The following is a 21,497-nucleotide window of genomic DNA, read 5'->3' on the forward strand; positions in this document are numbered from 1 at the left end:
TGTACTTTTAACAGCTTGGTGCAGGTCAGGGTGATGTGGCAGGGCTGGAGAAGGAGGGTGGATGTGGACCAGGGGGGATTTATTTCAGACATAAGAAGAAAACTGGAAATATTCAGGAGCCAGGATTGCTAGTCAAGCTGTCTGTAAGAAACAGAGAAATCTTCAGTCACAAGGTAATTTCCTTTATTGATGAAACTGTAAAATCCTTGGGCAAGGGGGGAGATGTAGGAATTCCCTGAGGACAGAGCCTTGAAAGGCTTTGGATTATCTGCAGGCTCCTCCTTGGGCTTGGGGCATTTGCTGACAGCATCCAAAATGCCAAGGTGAGTCCTAGGGGTGGTGAAGGTTTCTGTGTGTTAATGCTGGCCCCAGATGGCAGTGAAACAAGATGGTACATCCCCAAAATACTGGAGTACAACTGTGTTCTGGAGTTAGGCAGCAGGATAGAATATTAAACCAGGGGAGAACAGCAAAATTAGCATAAGGCACAAAAGAGCTGGAGACGATTGCTTAGAAAATAAGTGTTTCTCTGGGTTTCTTAGCCTTGGAAAAAGAACTTCATTAAAGATAAGGGAAATGGGAAAAGGGAATGCAAATGGTTATTGATTGGTGTTGCTCTGTGGCAATGGTTCAGGCTGATTTCTTTACTGCTCACTCACGCTGACCACCATGGAATTAAAGCTTGGAGGCTCTGTGGTCCCTTGTTCTTCTGCTAGAGGACTGGAAGTTGCTCGGGCACATCTGGAGGTGGGAAATTTGGGGCTCCATGCTTGGGTTTTTTTCCAATATTTTCCTAACATCCCAATTAAAACTGCCTGTCTCAGCCCAGCAGTGCCTGTGTCTGCATCCAGTTTTCCCTCCGTGTGTTTGCTTCAGCAGGAAGCTGAGAACATCCCCAACCCAGGACTTACATGACTTTTTTCAGCCTTTGGTTGTTGGGCAGCAGTGTGTTCCTTTCAGAGTTATTTGTGGTCTCAATGAAATGTCTGTTTGCCTTTTGTGACTGCCCTGCTGGCAGGTGTTGGTTTGGTAGATTTGGTGTTGTTTTAAATCAAAGGTACTTTGTTCCTAAGGGAGTTTTTATCAACCTTATCTGAGCAGCTTTGCATAATGCACATAAGAATAATATTTTAAAGATCTGTTTGGGGAGCCAAACTTGGGGAGGGAGCAGGTTTGAGCAGTGCTTTGTTATGATGAGGAACCACTTGGTGTTTTCAGAGAGGGGTTTAGTTCATGTTATGTTCAGAAATGGTTGGGTCTTTTCCTGCAGTAGTGGTTCTGTTTCAAAAGTAAATACATAAACATCAAAATTTCTTTTAAAATGCTTCCATGAGATGGTTCCAGCATCTTCAACTGGGAAATAGCTGGGGTAGCTGGTGGGATTTGTGGCTGTGCTGTCCCAGCTCCCTCTTGTGTGCCTGGAAGATGCTCATTGCCTTCTCCTCCCTGTACCACTGACCTTCTCTGGAGTCTCTCTGGAGCTTGGAGGTACAGGGATCACCATGGATGTGACATGTCAGAACAGCTTTCCTCCCTTTATCTGGCAGGACCTTGCTCCCCACAGCAGCTGCTCCAGCATCCACTCAGGTCAACCTTCAAGTGAAGCCTTTCTTATAAAAACCAAGAATCCTTCTGAGTCCTGTGAGTGATCTGCAGGTCACCTGGGAAGCTCTTGGAGACCACAGGAGGGTTGTTGACAAGGAAATCTTCCTGTTAGGCTGTACAGGCCAATCACCCTTTAAACTGATATTCCCCAGGGCTTCACCTTTCCCCTGTCTTATTTCTCTTTGCAAAGCTGAACCAGCAATGGAGAAGAAGGGATCAGAGGCAGCATGAGAGCAGGAGCTGCTGCTTATCTATTGCTGCAGGCTCCTTCCCTGGCTTTTGTCTCCTCAGAGCATTTGCATGCTGCAGTTTTCTCATGGATTGCAGGGAAATGATTTGTTGGGAATGACAAGAGGAGATGTTTGCAGACGAGCAAGCGGCTGAGTCGCGTGGAGTCAGTCAGAAGCTTCCTCCACCAGTTATTTTTCCTTTCTGAAGGCTGGCTCCAAACTGATTTATAAGCTTGTCCTTTCTCCTGTGTCCCAACGCAGATGTAATACATCCTCGTTGAGTAGTTGTGTGATTGTAATTCTCCCCATAATGGACCTGTTTGGCTCCTGCCTCACACTTGTGTTATGTAGGGATGCTCCTACGCTTGTAGACTGTGAGGCTCCGAGGCACCCAGTCAGGAAAACATAAATGAAATGTCTTCAGGAAAAAAAAAATAGTGAAAAGACACTGTGCAACCTCAACAGGAGTTGGAGACTGATTGAGATGTGATGCAGGAATGCCACTAATTCCACTGCCTCTTCAATCAAGTAAAGCAGCCCTGAGTCCAACATGCATCACACTTCCCCTAGAAGCAGAAACAGCCCAAACACAAACCACCTGCACTAACACAAACCCCATTACAACTAAATTGCTTTAATGCTTTCCTTCCTTTGCTCTCCATTTGTTTCCAGCCACTGGTGACTTTTGACAGGAAAACACCAGGGCTCAGAAATGGACTCGCCAAGTGAACGCAATCCCTGATTTTTAGAGAGCTTTCTGCCCTCTTTTTAGTGGAGCACTGAATGACAGAGGTGTCACAAGTTGTGTATAAATGCAACTATTGATCAGCTGCCCTTGGAAACATCAAGCCCTGAAAATTTACCTGGGCTGGGAGAAGAAGGGCAGGAGACACGAGAGTAGAAGACTCTGTAGATTTAGTTAGATTTAGTTAGATTTAATCAATCTGAGTTGTCTCTGGAGGTGGACTTGGAGACCCAGACTCGTGTCTCTTAGAGGGGAAGAGCTTTCTTTGGTTTGAGAATTTTATTTCTGGCTGCAGGAGGAGGTGTGGTGGGGTGAGGGGGCTCCTTGAGGTGCCTCAGTTTGAGGATTTATTGTTTGCACCCTCAAATGCTTCTGATGGTGGAGCAGAATGTAGTGTGTTCCTCCAAGGCACCCAGGATTTCCAAGTAATGCTAAAAACGGGGTAGGATATGGAAGTTACTGGAAGATCTGATGTTTTAACAACTATATTTTTAATGCCAGCCTCCAGCTTCTAGTAGCAGTAAGGGGTTAGGTGAAAATCTGATGTCTCTCTCTCTCTTTTATACTTTTGACCTGTGCTTTAACATCCCTTGAAAATGATTTTTGGAAAGAATGAGACTTCATTTGTAAGGTTCAAATGTGCAATGTGCCCCTTTAGGAGGCAGAAGCTCTGATGGAAGAGCTGACATGGGCATCACTGTGATGATGCTGGGGCTGATCATCAGGTGCATGGATGGAAACCTTGTGCAGTGCTCATACAGCTTGGTGCAAGCCAGATCACTTTTTTTTTTCTTACTAAGAGCAGAATTAAAAAATAATACAACAAGGAACATGAATGGATAATTAAAAACAAAACTTATCTATTCCTCTTCGAGCTAAAAGTAAATAATGAGAATAATGTTCTTTTTTTGCAACAAAAAGGGTGATAAGATGGCTTTCTGTTTCCTCAATGAGCCTTAAACTGATGCACTGAATGAGAAACTGCAAACATTTGATCTAGTGTGAAATAACATTGGGTTTGTGCATATGTACAAGGAAAGCATGCAGGCAGTAAACAAATGCAATTATTTTCTGATAAATGTCTTACTGCAAAGTAATGAGTCAACAAAAACTGGAAAAAAGAGATTTCCATGAGACTGGAGAATACCTGGCAAGTAGAAGCTTCACATCTTTTATTCTTGAACCCTTGCTGGAGGTTAATGGAGACATCTGGGGGGATCCATACTGACCAGTTTGCCTCCAGCAGCTCCACTGGAAATGAAATCATCAGGAAAATAGGTAAATCATCTGTAGTTATGTCAGGACTGGATTCTGACCTCCTTGTAGCTGCTGCCACAAGAGTGTCATTGAAAAAAGAGCAGAAAGATACATGTAGGTTTTGGTTTGAGGAAGCTATCCGTGTCATCCTGGTTTTTGTTTTGTGTAAAGCATCTTAAATAAGAAAGGTGACAGGTTTTCTGTCCTTCCTTTCAAGGCTGATGTGCCTCTGGCCTGCTCAAAGATGTGCACACACATGATTACCTGCTGGACCTTGAAAAAAAAAGAACTTGTATCTGTTGGAGAACCTAAACTTGAAGCACATCTTTCTTTCTGTATTATTCTCCTGGATAAATCACATGGTTTTCTTAATAAAACCAAATAAATTCTGACTCCTAGTAAGTGTCTAGTAAGGAGGATAATGAACCTGCTGTTGCCATGCCCCTATTCCAAGTGATTTCTCGTGGCTTTTCTGCCTCTCCGCTTTTATAACAACTATGCAATGAAAACCAGAGGAACTCTGAGAGCAGCTTATTATGACATTTCTGCTTTGTGTTTCCTTTCTTTATTGCAGGAGCAATAACAGATACTGCACATTCATTTGCCAGGTTGCAATAATCACACAGCTCAACTTGTGTTACTTCCAGCCAGGACTTATTCAAGATGTGCATTAAAAATGAGCTGGGGAGGGAAGGGTTGAGGCAGAATCTGACTTCATCTCAGCAAATAGTGAAATTGTGTGTGCAGCATCTCATCATATGTATCAATAATTATGTAGTATTAATGTAATAATAATGACTAATCTGTATGTGAAGGGGTACATGTCAATGCACATTGAACACAATGCTGTGTATGCATTCTGTGTATGTGTGTGTGAGCTGGCAACTTAGGTTTTTCAGCAGTAAAAAGTGCTTCCAGTTGTGACAGTTTTGACTGGAGAGGATTATTTCATGTGGGAAAGGGAAAATATTGGAAAACTGAAGTCAAGGTGCTGGAGGAATATCTTGTCAGCCATTATCTGCCCATTTCACCTGCTGGAAGTAACAAACTGGGTTTGGAGACTGAGTATTTTAATCAGGTTGATTTTTATTTATTTACACGTGCAAGGTGCAGCCTTGCTGTTAAAGGACTGTCCTGGTTTGGGCCAGGATAAAGGTGATTTTCTGTCTTATACTTTTACTTTTAGCTCAGTCTCTTGTAAGTAGTTGCACTTGCTGAAATTAACAGCCAGTTTCTCAGACAGTGTGTGCTTCTAGGACTGATAACACTTGATGTTTATAGTTACTGCTAGAGACTGGTGTGCAGAGCCAAGGACACTGCTCAGCTCTGAGGGAAACATTTTACTGTCCAGGAGGATACAGAGGTCCCACCTGAGCCCTCCTTTGGGGAGGAACAGACAAGATAGATGCCAGAATTGACCAAACAGAGGATTCCATCCCATATACGTCACACTCAGTATAAATTTGAGGCATCACGAGGGCCAAGCCAGATCTTTTCCGGATTTCCAGATTTCCAGACTTCTGGATTTCCTGATTTCCCTTCTTCCCTTCCTTCACCCGGCATCCTGGAAGGATCCCGTCCGTTCGTCTTCCTGTGGTCCTGATCCATCCCAGCCCATATCTGTGTGTTCCTGCCTCCAGCTCCCGACTGCTGCCAACTCCAGGAGTCCAGCCTGGACTTTCCCAGGGCTGCCCTGCAGCCTCGGTGGTGACGTGAGAGTTATTGGGGGGAAGGGGGGAGGAACGTGGTTTCCATTTTCCTGTATATTTGTATATATTTAGTAATTTTTCCTATTTATCATTCCTGTTTCACTAAAGTTGTGTAGTTTAGTTTCCAACCCATCAGTCTCTCTCCCTTATTCTCTCTCCTTTCTTTATCAAGAAGGAGAGAGACATTAATAGAGAGCCTCTGTTATTGGGTTTAATTGCTGGGCCAGTGTTAAACCCTGACAAGGACTTGGTGTCAAAACTCCCTCTTTCAGTTTTTTCAGTCTCTAGTGCTCCATAATTAAAGTTCCCACTTCTGGCTCCAGTCCTGATGGAAACTTTTTCCTTCAGCAATAAAACTGGGTGTCCAGCTGCCTGCAGGAGCTCTCTGTTACTTGACAGCAAACTGGCTTTTTCCATGTAAATGTGGTAATTTATATTTCTGCAGTGGGTAAGCAACTTTTATGAGTAGCAATGTGATCCAGCTGTTTGGGGTTTGGGTTTGTTGGGTTGTCTGATGGGTTTGTCTGGTTGGTTTTAATTGAAGTCAGTGCTTGTCAGGAACCCAGCCTTCCCTTGAACTCTTTTTGCTGAAGTAAGGGATAGAGTTGCATTTGGGAGTTAAAAAAAAAAGAATGTCTGTGAGCCTCAGCCTGATCTGTAACATATTTAGTGGCTTGTAAAGTAGGTGAGGTCTCTGTCTTTATGAATTAATGAGCAGCCAGAGGTTGCCTGTTCTCCAGTGTGGGATTAACATCTTCATTTTTTTATTGAAGTCTTGCTCCAGGGTGAAGGCAGCCTCCTGAAATTCCTGAACTCAGTTGTTTTACTGCCAGCACCAAGCTTTTGAGGGTTTTCCAGTGGAATTCCAGATTTCTCAGGGCCAGCCAGAAAGCAATTTGCAAAGTTCAGTGTGTTGATGAGGGTATGCAGAGGGAATTCCTCTCTCCAGGCTTTAATACAATAAAACAACTCAGACTCTGGCCATGTTGGGTAAACTCAATGCCTGTTGAAAAGTGACTTGTTTTGCAAGATGATCAATTTGTTAACCTAAGTAAATAACTGTCTTTCTGACTAATAAATTCAATTATGCTTTTTTCTGTGCAGTAGTGGGGCTTATAAATCCTGTGAGAAGTTAATTGGTGTTGCACTTGATTACCTTTCCCATTTCTGTTTTTAATAATCCTTGTAAGAGTGTAGTATGAATAGTTTGTCTTCAGTAATGCTGGGTTTACCTTAAAAATCAAAATACCAAGAATATTGGAGGCTGCAAGAGGTTTTTTTGCTGCTGCCAGTGCCTGTGGTGGCTGTCAGGGAAGGTGCAGCTGTGGCCTGCCCAGATGTGTCCTGATGTGTAGCTAATCCCAGCAGCCCACTGTGAATGAGGAGGCAGAAATAACCTTCAGCATGAAGTCCTTGGCTGGTGCTGGCTTCAAGGGATTGATTTTTAGGACTGAAGACAGCAGGAGAAAGGCTTTACTGTAACTCTGTCTCAAATAAAATTTAGAGAGACAATGGCATCTCCCAAATCTTGAATTTTTAATTTTGAGCATCACCAGTGGTCTCCAAAACATCACTTAGAGGCACATGGTGATGCATAAAGTGAGTACCTTTGCAGATGCAGATCCTGCCCCCAAGAGGAGTAGGAGGATGCTTGAATCCCTGGGCTGCCTGAAGCCCTGAGCTGGAAATGCAGATGGCCTTGGCAGGCAGGTGTCCCAGTGGGCACAGAATTTGCATCCTTAAAGACATTTTGCAGAATCTCTGGAACAATTAGTGAAGTAAATAAAAAATAATTCAGATACTCTTTCCAGGGACAGTACATCTTGCACTGCTCAGAGGTGCTTTGACCTTCTAGTGTATTATAAGTCAGGAAAAGTCAATATTTCCTCGCTTGCCAAGTTGGAGGAATTTTAATGAGTTATTGAGTCAAACAGCTAATCCTCCCATAACAGTTTTTTGGTTTGGTTTTTTTTTCCCCTTTTAGATTTACGGTGATAAAAACAAAAGCTTAGCAGGGACCAAGCAAAATTGGGTTTGGTAGAACCTTTTGATTCTCTTTGTGCATGTGCTTTAACCCCTTGATCAGCTTCAGTGCTGGGGCATTTCACATGAGCATGATGTGCTGGGCAAGCAGGGGCTGTGTTGATGTTAGCAAGGAAATTAGGATTATAAAAAGGGATTAGTAGGCTGGTGTAGCTAAGTGCTGGTATTTCTCATATCTCCGTTTCATGTGGAAGGTCTTTGGGTGAGATCCAGGCTGCTCTCCTAGGCTGAGTGTTGTGTTTCTTGAAAAATCTTGAAAGGGAAGAGTGTTTGACTTCTGACAAAGCAGAATGCCAGATGGATGGATGGATGTCAGACTCAGGATGGAGGACATGGGTTCAGAAGCTGAAGTGCCAGCAGCAAGGGCACTTGCCCAGAATAAAGCTGTGGGTTTTGTAGCTGGAGGAGTGCAGGTTTTTAGAATTGTTTTCTGAATGTAAGTCCTGGCCAAAGTTTGAAATGCTCTCAGCAGATTTTATTCTAGGTCTAGTTTCACAAAGAACAAAAGTCTCTGTGTCCATCACGTTTGAGAAAAGCCCTTTCAGCACATGCTGGATCTTCTGGTGGGTGAGAGCTGGAGGTCTGGGAGTTGTGCTGGAGGTCTGGGAGTTGTGCTGGTGTTTCCTGGGATGCTTTTCCCTGGGAAGCTCCTGTAACACCTGTGCTGCTACACCAGGTGAGTGTGGTCTGTGTGGCAAACAATACTCACCTGGACTTCTTCTGCTCTTCCCAGTGCTTTATGGGCAGGATGGTCTCCATGCCTCGTGTCAGCACAAGTATTGTGGCCGGGGGAGCAAATGTGTGGTGAACAAGGACACCAATCAACCTGAGTGCAGATGTGTGGAAGATTGCAAGTCCAGCTACATGCCTGTGTGTGGATCTGATGGCAAATTTTATGAAAACCACTGCCAACTGCATCGAGCCTCCTGTCTGCAGAGGAAGAAAATCTACATTATCCACAGCAAGGACTGTTTCTTCAAAGGTAAGGCAGCATTAAATACTTCTGGAGAGCTTCCATCACTCATCTTCCTGGAAGCCTGATAAATGGTCAAATGGTGTGCTTTGTTTCTTGAGAGAATTTTTTCAGGGATGATTTATTCTAGGATGCTGCAGAACGTAACACGATGCTTTATGCAACTATTAAGCCCTGAGTATTGTCACCACCAAAAATATAATCAAACTGGGAAATAATTAACACTGTTCTGTGTGTGTTGTGTGCACTGTGGCTGTGCAGCTCTGTACTTGCAGCTTGCAGGGGAATGAATCTTTTAAGATCCAATTTGCTGGGTAAGGCTCTGGACAAGACAAAGACAGGAAGAAAAAGTCTGTGGGATTAGGAAAGGTTTGTTGCAGAAAGGAGAAACAAAAAGCTACTTCGGCAAATGACCCAGACAAAGGAGCTGTTTAGATGAAGAAAGGGGAGTGGGAAATGTATCACCAGCACAGAGCTTTAAATGAGTGTTGAGTTCTGGCTGCATCTTCTGCTGTTTTACTTGTTCAGTAGTAAATTTCATGATACCATTGCACCAAATCACCAAGGGGATGGAGTCCTGTGTCATTTCCATTAGTATCTGGTATGCCAGGTCCCATCCTGTCCCAGATTGAGGGAGGCTGCAGGAGCATGTGAGAAAATGCCAGGGAGTGGAAGAAGCTGCAAGTTGTTTTCCTTCTAATGAGAGGTCTTCCAAAGGCTCTCCAGAGTCTATCACTGGACCTCATTGTCAAATATGACTCCATGGGCCTACAGTTGTGTTGCTGACAATATATGCAGTGGTATTTGTGTGATCAAATATGAAAATAATTCCTTATCTTCAGCTCACTGAGCTCCTGAGTCCCTGAGGAGCTCGGCTGCTTGCAGAGCTCTCCATCAGGTTCATGTTTCCCAACAGGTGCAATTACTTGGTGCTAGAAGAACCTTTATAAGAAACAGGAACCCATTGGAGAGTGAATGAATAAATCTTTGTCATACCCTTTGGAGACAGAAAAGCCTGGAGGAGGCCCAGAGACAGAGACCATCCCCAAAAGTCTCATTTCTTTTGGGAGTCTGGCAGTGGATGGGTCAGGACTGAGTTTTCTTCCCTTGACTCCTCCAAAAGCATCACCAGGCAGTTTATTCATTCTTGTACCTACCCTTCCTTTCTACAACAATGCTCCTGGCTTGTGTTTTTATTTATCCCTTATCACATACAGCCTTAAAGAAAATGAGTTCTCATTGCAATAATCAGTGCCTCTGCAATGCCTGTATTATACCTAATGATACGATGTCACGCTTGGCTACTTTCCTGAAGGCAACATGAAATGATGTCAGAAAGTAGGAGTTTTGTGTCCCAGTTTAAAGGAACCCTTAAACTCTCCACGGAGCAGTGTTTAAATCTGCTTTTCAGCAGAATAACAGCTTTGTGGAAGGGAAGAAAGAAAAATTCACTTCTCTTCCTGTGTGAATAAAAAAAAAAAACCCAACCAAATTTCACAGCTCTGTCTGAAGAGATAAAATGTAGAAAAAAGTTTACCTTAAGGAGGAATAATTCCACAGAGTGGGAGTTGATAGGAATATTCAGCTCCTCTGCCATGCCCTCCTGAGTAACCTCCTGTGTGTCTTTTAATTCCTATGTGCTTTAATCTCCTGTTTGGAAACCAAGAATGATAGAATCATAGAAACGTCAGGGTGGTGGTGGCTTTCTTTTAAACAGAAATTAGTTGTAGGCCCCTAAGTGACAGGTTTATAAGCAACATTATAAATGTACTGTTGTAAAGTGGAAGACTGAAAAATCTGAAAGGTGCAAAATGGATTTTAAAAAAAATAATCTTGTTCCAGCTGGAAGTCAGGTCTGCATCTGTCAGTAGGCACAGGCTTTCTGTTTGGTTTCTGTCAAGCAGATAGTTTAATTATTTGAGTACAATTAAGCTGATGAGTGGGCTGCTTCGTGGGCTTTTTGTCCCTGTTGACTTCTTCAATTAAGACTTTTGTCCCAGTGTAGAGCTGAGGGACACCACAGCTTGCATCTGTCTGCTCTGCCAGTTTACCCAGTTTATCAGTGACAAACTGGCTGGCCTTAAAGTATGACAGAGAGCAAATGCTCCAGTTCCACCTTGGTGACTGAGCTCTATCTATCCACAGTAGCCTGGTAACAGAGCAAACAAGAAAGGTCTCATTTTTCTTTGTGTGTCTTTGGAAAGGATTTTTTTTTTTACACCTTTTAATGCATTCATCAGATGTGAAGTGCTTTGTAAATAGTGGTGTATGGCAGAGACTTGTGTGTGACTGGAGGCATTGGTTGGTTTCTGCTATCTCACAAAGTTCATTCCTTATGAGCTTAGTATTAGGAAGAGTAGAAATAAATTTGACTCTGGACAAATGACTTATTTCTCCTTTGCCCAGCCTGGTTGAAATGGTTCCTGGGAACCTTGAGAGTCCCAAGAAGTTAAACTTGTGTGCCTCCAGATTTTCCGTGTTTGAAATGAGTACATTTCTCTTTGGGAGCAAACTGGGAAATCCCAGACCTGCTGGAGGAGGGTTGACCAGATATCAGCTGTCTGGTATCTGCAAAAATGGGGAGATTGCATCAGGGTTGGTTTTGGGGAGGCTTTCATGAAGTGTGAACATCATTCCTGTGCAGGCTTTGAGCTGCCCATCAAGGTTTGGTGAATGGATGTGATGTCCAAGAGGACAGCACATGGAAATGTGAGTAAAGCAATTTTGCCATCCACAAAAACAAAAATGCCATCTCTTTTTCTCCCTTGACAAAGCAAATGATAAATAGGTGGGAAAATTCACTTCAGAGTTTGGAGTCCAAAGGGAAATACCAAAAAGCAGAAGTCCTGTGGGCAGAGTTCTCAGGGAAATGTCACCCTTACTGATTGTTCAGATTCTCCTTGATGCAGTTGTCTTCACTGGTAGGAAACATAGTTTGGTTTTCTTATAGGGAAATGTTCTATTTAAGACTTCTCTACTGTGTGGTGGAGGGTTTTTTTGGTTATGTATTTTTACTTGTTTGTGAGTTTCTGTAGTAATTTTATTGAAGTGCTGGGGGCTTTGTCTGGGTAACAAAATCCAGGAGGAAAAAAATGGTGCTTGCTGCCAAAGAGGGGAAGAAAGAAGTTCATCTTTCCCCTAAGCACTCCCAAACCCATGAAAAGCAGGAAGATCTCATGACAGTTGTTCCCCAGATGTCCAAAATGAGCAGTTGGCCTGGAAACAACTGGATTTTAATAAATGCCATGGATAACCCAGCTCTATCATTTTAGCCGAGTGATTTGGACTAGGCTTTGCTTTTCCATAGCAGCAGTCCTTCTTTTCTTCCCCTTCTATTCATTTTTCTTTCCTTTTGACTTTTTTACACCCACTTGATCTCTTCCCTCAATTTTCTCTCATCATTTTTGGTCAGTGTAAGCTGCACGTCCATCACTCAATCCAGTTTTTCTTCCTTTATCTCCCTCCTTTCTTCAGAAACATCAGAGCAGTGTATGTGTACACACATGAGAGAAATTCTTTTTGTTTAGAGTTCTGTTTCTCAGTTTCAGGATTTAGGAATTATTTTTTCCCTTCATTTTTTCCCCTCCCCACACTTCCCTACAAGCCCAGCAATCCTACAAGCCCAGCTCCCCTGCAGCAGCCAAGAGGAAAAGCAGCCACATTACTTGCCCCAGCTCATTCCTTGTTTTCTCCTGATATCTTCCTTTTATGCAGGTGTATTGAGGTATTTTATAGAGCTCAGCTGTTGTTGCTGGGCTGTGTAGTGGATTTGTACTGCAACAGGTCAGATTTAGTTTGTGCTTTGGCATGAATTCAATCCAAAGTCGTTGACCAAATTCTTGAACTTTCCATTATGTAAATGCACTGTGCTTGTGCCCATCACTTTATTCCTTTTCTTGTTTTATTCAGTCCAACTCCTACTAAAGCTCTAATTTTATGAGCTCTGGCAGAGTTTTATGTGAAGAATTGGGCCACTATAAAACCAATATTCATGTCTGCTCTTCCAGTCCTGGTCTTTCTCTTCCCCCAGTCTCTCCTGAAATCTCAAAGACTTTTTTTCAATAATTTGGTTGCATTGCTTAAAATATTTTTTTTTTAAGCAAATCCATGCCAGTGATTTTTTTCCTGATACAAGGTCAATTTTTGCCTCTTCCAGCCCAATCTTAGGATTTCATGGCCTCAATGGCACCTTTCCTTTGCAACTTCTTATTTCTCTTTCCTTCAGTTCTTAAGAAGCTGCTTTCTAATTATGGAAAAATTATCATCTGATGCATCCTGATGGAAAATTTCCATGCTTGAATGTAAATGAATTACAGACTTGGAAATAAAAATAAAAGACCAAACCTCAAGCAAGGTAATAACTTGTGCAGTGTAATCTTGAGTAGATACGACTTCAGCCTCGGGTGCTGGTGCTTTAATTGCTCTCTACTTTATTTGTTGTCCATGTGTTAGTTCAGTGCTTTGGTACTTTCAGAAGTAATCTGTTCTGAAGAATATAATTTCAAAAACATCTCTGCGAAGGTGTTGAATGTTTTGTTCATTTAGTGGTTGCAAAGCAAGCAAAACCCCTCTGTCAGCTGGTTTGCAGACTGCAAAGAAATCTGCTCCATTTAACACTCTTATCTTTCCAGCTGGGGAAAAAAAAAAATAAATAATAAATCTGAGTGTGAACTAATGGCAGATTTCCCAGCTGGCAATTAATATTTGCTGATTTAACTTTGCAGCACTGCTGAGAGGCTGCTTTGGTGGCAGCAAGATGGATTTAGAGCTGTTGGGAGCATGCAATTAATCCCTCTAGGGAGCAGGCTGGGGTTTTGACACCAAGGTCTGGCCCATAATGATCATGTCAGTGTCCAATGTAAATATATTCAAACTTTTAAATGCTGTAGAGAGAAGTGTTCTGTATAGTGGAGGTATGGGCTTGCCCTCAGTGGAGCTGATATAATTCTCACTCTGTTGAATACTTCAGTCCTCTGAATACCAAAGGGATTCCTGACTGGTCTCATGCTGCTTTTTCAGCTCCCTCCACCCCATCCTCTGGGGAGGGATCAATTTTACCTGGCTTCTCAGGCTGGATCTTCTTAAATGTGTTTGACAGCTTTATCTTCTAAACAGAGTGCATCAATCTTTGGGGTAAGTTATGGAAATTCCATTGATTTAGACCAGGATACAGATGTGAGACAGACTTCTCCTAGCTTGGGTAGTAGAGGTTTTTGCAGGAGTGTGTCTAAGCTCTTTAAGAGTGTTTTCCCTTTTAAAAGACCTTTGTTCATTACTGAAACTCATGAAAGGGAAATCTTGGCCCTCTAAGAACCAGTTGTAAAACTCCCCTTGGTGTAGTTGGGCTTTGGTTGGAAATTAAATACAAATAACAAGAGAGCATGGGAAGTGTAAGCAGAAGAAAAAGAACCCAAATGAGCAAAGGTCCTCAAGAAATCCCACAAAAATTCCCTAAAGAAGAAATGTATGTAGTATTTAAAAAAAAAAAAAGGCAGTTATCCAGCATTCCTGGTATTTTTATATCGAGGCAGTGGCCATCTGGGGAGTAACTGTATTGTAATCTTTTGGTTTTAATTATGCAATTGTGTAAGTTTGGTTTTCACAGTGGTCACACCCCTGGGGCCCCTGGTTCATCTTATTTAAGGACCAGTCTATTAATCTTCTGCATTTGCCAGTCTTGGCATACACAGCTATAATATCACCCATAAAACCAAACAGCTTTCTATCATTTATCAACTAGTCAACAAAGGAATTAAAGGATCTTGCATAAAAATTGAAAGGAAAGTTAGAATTCTTCTTTAGAACTTCTTTTGCCCTATAATTTAGGGAATGCTGCAGTCACCAAAGCCCACAGTTAGGGAAATACATGAATTAAATAATGAACTAAAGCTTGATTTGCTGGAGGACCACCCCAGCACCAAGCTCTGTTTTGGAATCCCTGCTCTGAATATCCTATATTGTGATTTTTCTCCTTGGTCAGGGTTTCTCAGCAGGGCTGGTTACATTTCCTGGCAGCTTTTCTGCAAGAAACCCAAGTTTGGCATGAAATTGGTACTGCAGCAAAGGCCAAGTAGTTTGAACAGATTTCCTGGGAGCCACTGGTAGACTGAAAATTAAAATCATGAATGTTTTCTTCTCCCCTAGTAGAAAATATTGGGAATATTTGCTAAAAATTTGGGTTCTTTCATTAAATGAGGTGTGTCAGCTAATGGGTGACCACAGGAATCAGGGGCTGAGCTATTCAACCCTCTTGTGACACTTGAGAAGTTGCCTTCATTTCTTTAAATCACATCAGTTGCATTCAGAGCAAAATTACTCAATTAATTAAAGGTCTCACAAGTCACCATTTGAGAGGTAAGGTGCAGTTTGGTGCCAGGCAACTCTCTATGGGACATCTCCAGCTCTTGGCAGAGACAGAGAATAGGGAAGGCTGTAATTAAAAAAAAAAAACCACAACAAAATTAAACCCAAACCCAACAAACAACAAACCCTGAGAGAGACCAAGAGGTTGCTTTAAAAGGAAACAGAAAAGGCTAAAAGGTAGAGATGAGCATTAAAGATTAAGGCAATTAGATTGTGGCAAAGGACACTGGCAACTGAGTGGAGGAAAACAAAAGTGTAAAATAAATTCCAGGGCTGGAGGAGACTCAGCCAAGGAGATTTAGGAGTGCTTGAAAGATAAAAAGGACTGACATTTGAGAGTAGTTGATTAAAAGCTATTCAGCACAAATGCTAATTTTTTTTCTGGGGGCTCAGGATAAAAATCTGTGGAGCAAATTGAAATTCCTAAGGCTGGGGAATACCAGCAGGCTGAATGCTAGAGATTCAATTATGTGGCTGCAAGGAAAAAGCCAGCACTGCCTCCTCCAGCCTTTTGCTCCCTTCCTGCCTCTCAGCTCCAGAGGTGTCCTGAAGTCAGAGGAATCCTGTCTAAAACAAGTTAGTTAAAGCCCTTTGGAATTCCCCTGGTTGCTTTTTTTGCTTATTGGAGTGGGGCTGATTTCCCTTGGATGCACCCATGGATCCTCATCCATGAGGAGTAAGAGTTGCAAATAATGAAATTAACTCTTGATTTAGATTGGCTTCATCTCCTGCTGCCTCAAAGGCTCTTTGAGTAGTAACTTTCTTTTGGTAAAAAGCCAATTTCTGCTTTTCCAATCCTGAAGATCATTAGAAACACAACCCTTGTGGTGTTTGGGTAGTGCTGAGAGCTGCAGTGTCAGGGAGATTCTCAGAATCCTCATGGTTGGAAAGGACCTCCAAGACCATTGAGTCCAACCACCAGTCCTACACCACCTTAACCACTAAATCATCTCCCCAGGTGCCCCATCTACCTGTTTTTTTTTAATACCTCCAGGGATGGCAATTCCTGTTCTTGCCCCATCACTGTGGCCAGCTCTGATTTGGGTGCTTGCAGTCCAAGGATGCAGCATCTACCTGGGGCTCTTGGAGTTGGTACCAATTGCTCCCTCATCTCTTACACCACCCATGCTGGTGCCTTCTTCTGGGGGCTGTGGAGTGTACACATTAATCTCATTACCTCTAATTGCGTGGGCATCAACCACTAATTGAGGAGTAAGAGGAAAGTTTCCAGGGGAGATGGAAACGGGAGGCTTTTCCTGAGAATATTTTGCATTTTCTATCAAAATGGCTCAGAATGCTCTAGAAAGGTTAATAAATTAGACCTCACAACACCCTTACATGTAAGGAAAAAAGTAATCCTGCCACTACAGCAAAGGAATGGAAGTCTGGAGCAAGTACTGTGAAAACATTTGGGGTGAATATTTAGTGTGCTGTGGCATGGAAGCACTTTGGCTGTAACTGTGGCCCTTTAGTTGGCTATCAGTGAATATTTCAGCAAATTGGTTTACTAACAGGACTGCTGCCAGGAAGCAAATGCTCCTGAATATTGGTAGAAAACCAGATTTAACTTTTTATTTGCAGTTACTTGCTGGGGAAGTCCCATTGTAATGCTCCTCTGGGAGGACCGATGTGGCCAATTAAAGCAAATCTTGTTTGGAAAGGGGATTTTCAGAACCTGCTGCTGATTAGAACTCATTTAAAGACTAACAGAGATCTGGACCATCTGGGGATGGTTACCCTCACCACAGTGGCTCTTTGCCTTGCAGGTAAACTGGGTGCAGCAGCAAAATCTCACATGGGCTTAGAAAAACCTCTGATATTTAGTCTTTTCTTGGATAAAAGCTGAGTCAGTCTCTTCTGAGGGGAATATTTAAAATTTTGGGGGTTTTTTTTGGACTGTCCCATGTAAAGAGAAGGCTTTTGATCAGTGACCAGACTCTGGATTCTGCTGAATTGCTCTGGCTGGAATTTTAAAACACTCTAGAAGAAAATTACCATGGTGCTGGTTTCACCTGGCCAAAGTTTGATTATTCCTTGAAATCTGCAATGCTGGAGGGTGGGAGCTCTGGATTCAGCTCAAGGACTCCTGAGGTTTGGCATCACTTTGTACACAAAGCTGTGCAGGGACCCTGGGGTGGGCACTGGGTGGTCCCCAGGTCCTTCTGGGGGTTGCAGTTTGTGTCTGCTCAAGGTTAGGGAATCAGCTGCACCCCAGAAGCCCCAGGGTTTGAGCTGTAGGGAAGCATCAGTGGTGCCTGGTGAGGGAGCTTCTCTTTACCACGGGATCGATGCCATCAGTGAGTTGACACTTGGGATGCCTGACTGGGGGAAAGGAGGTCAGAGCAAGAAATATTTAATATTTAGAGCATAAAATCCATGCCCTAAATGAGAGCCAAGTAGTTTTGTTTGGCTCATGTGCTCTGGCAAGCACAGCCTGTGTTTGAGGGGCAGCTTTGTGCCAGTGCCACAGGGCTGCTCCTTCTGCATCATCCTCCCATGTTTGTCCTTTCCATCTCAGGGGGGAACAAGCTGTGTTAACAAACCATCAGGCTGCTGAGAATCTGCAGGTTTCTCATCCTGGATAGTCCCTGCAGTGTGGGTATGCAGTAGAGAAGTCACTCTTAGAGCACCACACCTCTCCATCCACAGCTTTCCATTACTTTCCCATTTTTCCATGCAGTGGTTATCATTGGACTTTTCTTCCTCACCCTGTTACAAGCATTTGAAATGCAGGGCCATTTTCTGGAAGAAATTATTCCTGAGAATAGTTTCCAAGCAGCAAGAAACTCAGGGGGTCAACTTATCTAAATGGAGGAGGTAAACCTGGGGTAGCATTTTGGAAGAAGTTAGCATCCCGCGTGAGATGCTCAGCACATCTGGAAAACATCTGTCTGACTCGTAATTTGGCATTGTCATTCTTGGAGCCTATGTGAAATGGGATCTTGTGGAGAATGTTTAGTGCTCCTGGACACGTTGTGTTTTGTTTTAATGGTAAAATAGCTTGTTAGGGCCAAACAAACTGGCAGAAAATCTTGCTGAAGCTGTACAGTGTCGAGAAAGTAAAAGGCTATTAAGACAAAAACCTCAGCCCCTCTGGACCCATGAGGTTTTGGCTGCATTTTTGCTGGAACAGAACTGAAGGATAATTGAAGGCATTTTGTGGCCCCACACTGGCTTTCAGCTGAGTTTTATTTTACATAATGAGTCAGAGAAAAGCAGAGTACACTGACTTTGGGTTCACTTAAAAATGCAAACAGGTTGCAAGCTGCCGTTTTGGACTCCCCACTTTTAGCCAATTCCTTTGGCTCTTTTCAACCTGAAAAGCTTTGTTTGCCTTTAGGAGAGGCAGTGTGGGCAGGGGCAGCACAGGGCTGCTCCAGGGAAGGCATCAGAACCTTGCTCTTCCCAAGCAGCCACCTCCCACATTCATCCCCTTCCTGGCCTGCTTGGATTTTCAGCAGATTTTTAAAGTTCATATTTTGCCACTTTCTTCAATTGGGGGCAGTTTCCTAATGGGGAGGAATCATTTAATAGTTTCTGTGTTTTCAACACTACTCTTGCCTTTTATCTTGTTTATTTGCTGCAAGGAGCTCCAATGGTTTTCATCATTTTACATAAAAAGACATTTGACTCCAGGTTTTTTTTTCCTTTTCAATTTGGTTGTGAACCATGTCCTGGAGCAGAGGAGAGACCACATTTATCTACTTAACTGTTTCTTGCACTCACATTTGGTTTGGAGGCTTCAAAAAAAGAGCAAAAATTGCAGAAAGGTTTGAGAAAGGCTTTGTTATCCTGCTGGGTGTTGTTAGGACCATGAGGGTGGATCTGGGGTGTAGTGGTGTCTGAGCTCCACAATCCAAGGACTTTGGGAACACAAGATCTGGGAATGTAGTGATGCAACTTGATTTTTCCTGACTCTTAACACGGATAAAATACCAATAATTATTCCAAAAGGATGTGTATCCATGAAAACCTAACTCCATGAAGGAGCTGCCTTGAATCTCTGTATCTTGACTCATTGCTCCTGAGAAAGGCTCCAGGAAAAGCTGTCATCCATCCCCAGGGAGGAGCTCAGAGGAGTGACATTTGAAAGTAATCAGGTTGAATTTACTGCCTCTCTAGATACATCTTTAACCTATTTACTGATGTTTCATTCACATCATCTCCTAACATCCATTGGATCAGAAAACAGCCTAGAGCCACCTCTGCAAGATGCTTCATGTAGTGTTTTATCTGGGAAGGCAAAGGCTTCGTTTAAGTTTCCTATGGAGTTTCATGTAGATGAGTTCTGATTTAATATTATTATTCTTTCTATGATTTTCCCAATTCATTTAAACTCCTGATTTTCTTCTCCTTTTGGTCACCCAGCAAACATCTCCATAGCCTTGAGGCCAAGCCATAGGCTGCCATGCTCTTGGAGAGGATTTTCTTAATCCTTTCTTAAGGATTGTTCTTATTTTCTTAAGCAGACAGGAGTCAGCCCCCCAGAACAGCAGAGCTCCTGAATATTTTTTTATGGAATACTTCTTTTTAGCCACATTTCTAACATGTGGCTATGTGGAGGGCCTTCTTGGGGAGGATACAGAGCTCAGAATTGCTGCTGCCAGGCAGGAGTGAGAAACCATGATTTGGAATTTAAAAAAAAATAGGTGCAGGGTAGGTGGGAACATTCAGGAGCAGCTCTGGGTCCCTGAATGTATTTGAAGGATAAAAACCCCCCACAGTGGCTTTACCCAATTTCAGAAGCATTCCAAGATGGCAAAAGCTGTCTGCAATCAATGATTTAAAAGGAAATGTGAGGATGATTGTGAATGTTTGTGGGGTTTTGTTTTATTTCAAAAGGAATATTTAGCTGAAATGCAGGAAGGGCACTTTGTAGGGGCATAGAAAATGATGCTCAGGCTCTGGAGGTGTCTTTGGCAGTAGAAGGGATAATCTTTGACTGGTATGACTGGAATTAGTTGGAAAACCTTGTAAAAATTGCTGTAAGAAAGGTAAAAAAAATTAATCTGGCTTAGTGTTCAAGAAAATAACTTGAAACTCTTGTAGAAATAATGCTCTAACTTACAGTCTTGGGCTGAGTGAGCTTTTGAGTGAGTAGGTGTTGTCTAAAGCTGAGCCAAGTGAGGTTTTATCCCTCTTGAGGCAATTCCAATACTGAGTAAACATGAGATTTATCTCTGACTTAGTTTCTAGGACAAGTCCTGCATGGAGCTGTGTGTTTGGAAGGGACATGTTAGCATCCAGTGTAATCTTTTTTTTTTTAAAAAGTCTTAAAAAAGAAAATAACCAAACACAGGCAAAAATGGGAAGCTTTCCCCTCCCCATCTGTTCCTTAGTACCATGAATTCTCCCTGAATTTTGGTAGCAATGAGGAGCTGTAAAGATGATGGATGACCCCAGGAGGTTCTTGTCAAGCCACTGACTCCTGAGTCGCAGCTTCCAGCTCACCCTGACTCTATAAAAAATCACTTTGCCACAATCCCTGCTCCTTGCTGCTGATCAATACAACAAAAGGGGCTGCAAATGGAAAAATAGATTTTGTTAGTGTAAAACAGGGAGGACAATTGACACGGCCCCTTTCTTTTCTAAGGCTGATTTTTTTTCTTTTTTTTTTTCTTTTCAGTGTGTTTGTGCAATAAGGGATCTTCTCAGCAGTTTCCATCTGAGGGGTCTTAGATTTTGAGCTAAGGAATCTGGGAGCTGGTCCAGGGATCTGGTGGGGATCTGGCTGTGAAGGGACAGCCTGGCAGGCAGGTGGCATCAGGATGGTGGCATCAGGTATGCAATGGAAGGCACAAAATAAAACCAAACGGGGCTGTTTCTCTTCTGTCTGGGCTTTATTTGCTCCTTTTTTAGCAGAGTGTTTTCAAGAAGTTATGGTTAATTGGGCATTTTAATTAGCTGCTAAATAGTTCCCTACTTGATTATTCTAATTACTTTTTCTTTATTTGTGCTTGCTTCATCCAAGGCAGAGCATGTGGCAGTGCTGATTGGAGCCTCCTGTGCCACTGGAGAAAACCCCTGGGATTGGGCTCTCCCTTAGTTTTAGTTTCAACTTTCTGTGGGATTTTTATGCACTATATTTAGGGTTTTTTTCTTTGTAAATCAACTTGAAAACTGAGTTTCCCAAAGCTGAGCCATGCAAACCTTTGCACACTGGTGTGTTAAGCTTAAAAATATTTTCCTGTGCAGCTTTTAATCCTCTTTGCTCTCTGATGAAAGGGCTGAGGGCACCTTTTGTACACAGACTTCTGTACTGTGAGTGTTTTTTTGTGAATGCTGTTCCCAGATGTTGGTGGTCAAATGCACCTCCAGCAGCAGGACTCAGGGTGGAGTCCCCTTGAGTAGCATTTCAAGACGTGCTCCTTATGCTCTTAGAAAATCACCTTTCCTTTATTCTGGGTTTTAAAAAGGGCCTTGAGCCACCCACAAGAGGAGCCTGAATGGCTGATCCAGGAGTAATCAACCCATGTGGAATTGGGGGATGGTGAATCCCACAGTTTTGGAGCCCACCACTAAACCCCATGGTCCCAGCAGCATCGTGTCACCTCTGCCCTTTCCTGCAGCCC

At 42.8% G+C, this 21,497-nt stretch overlaps 1 protein-coding gene across 2 annotated transcripts in view; it reads left to right on the top strand.

Annotated features, from left to right (window-relative positions):
• The window catches only part of FSTL4 (follistatin like 4), a 182,426-nt gene that overhangs the window by 41,994 nt on the left and 118,935 nt on the right, over nt 1-21,497 (top strand). For both annotated transcript variants that reach the window (XM_008495471.2, XM_008495472.2), the window contains exon 3: nt 8,323-8,571. In XM_008495471.2, coding sequence (XP_008493693.2) covers nt 8,323-8,571 — 249 coding nt within the window. The remainder of the gene's footprint in view (nt 1-8,322; nt 8,572-21,497) is intronic.

This window comes from Calypte anna, chromosome 13 (genome assembly GCF_003957555.1).
Source record: "Calypte anna isolate BGI_N300 chromosome 13, bCalAnn1_v1.p, whole genome shotgun sequence".
NCBI lineage: Eukaryota > Metazoa > Chordata > Aves > Apodiformes > Trochilidae > Calypte > Calypte anna.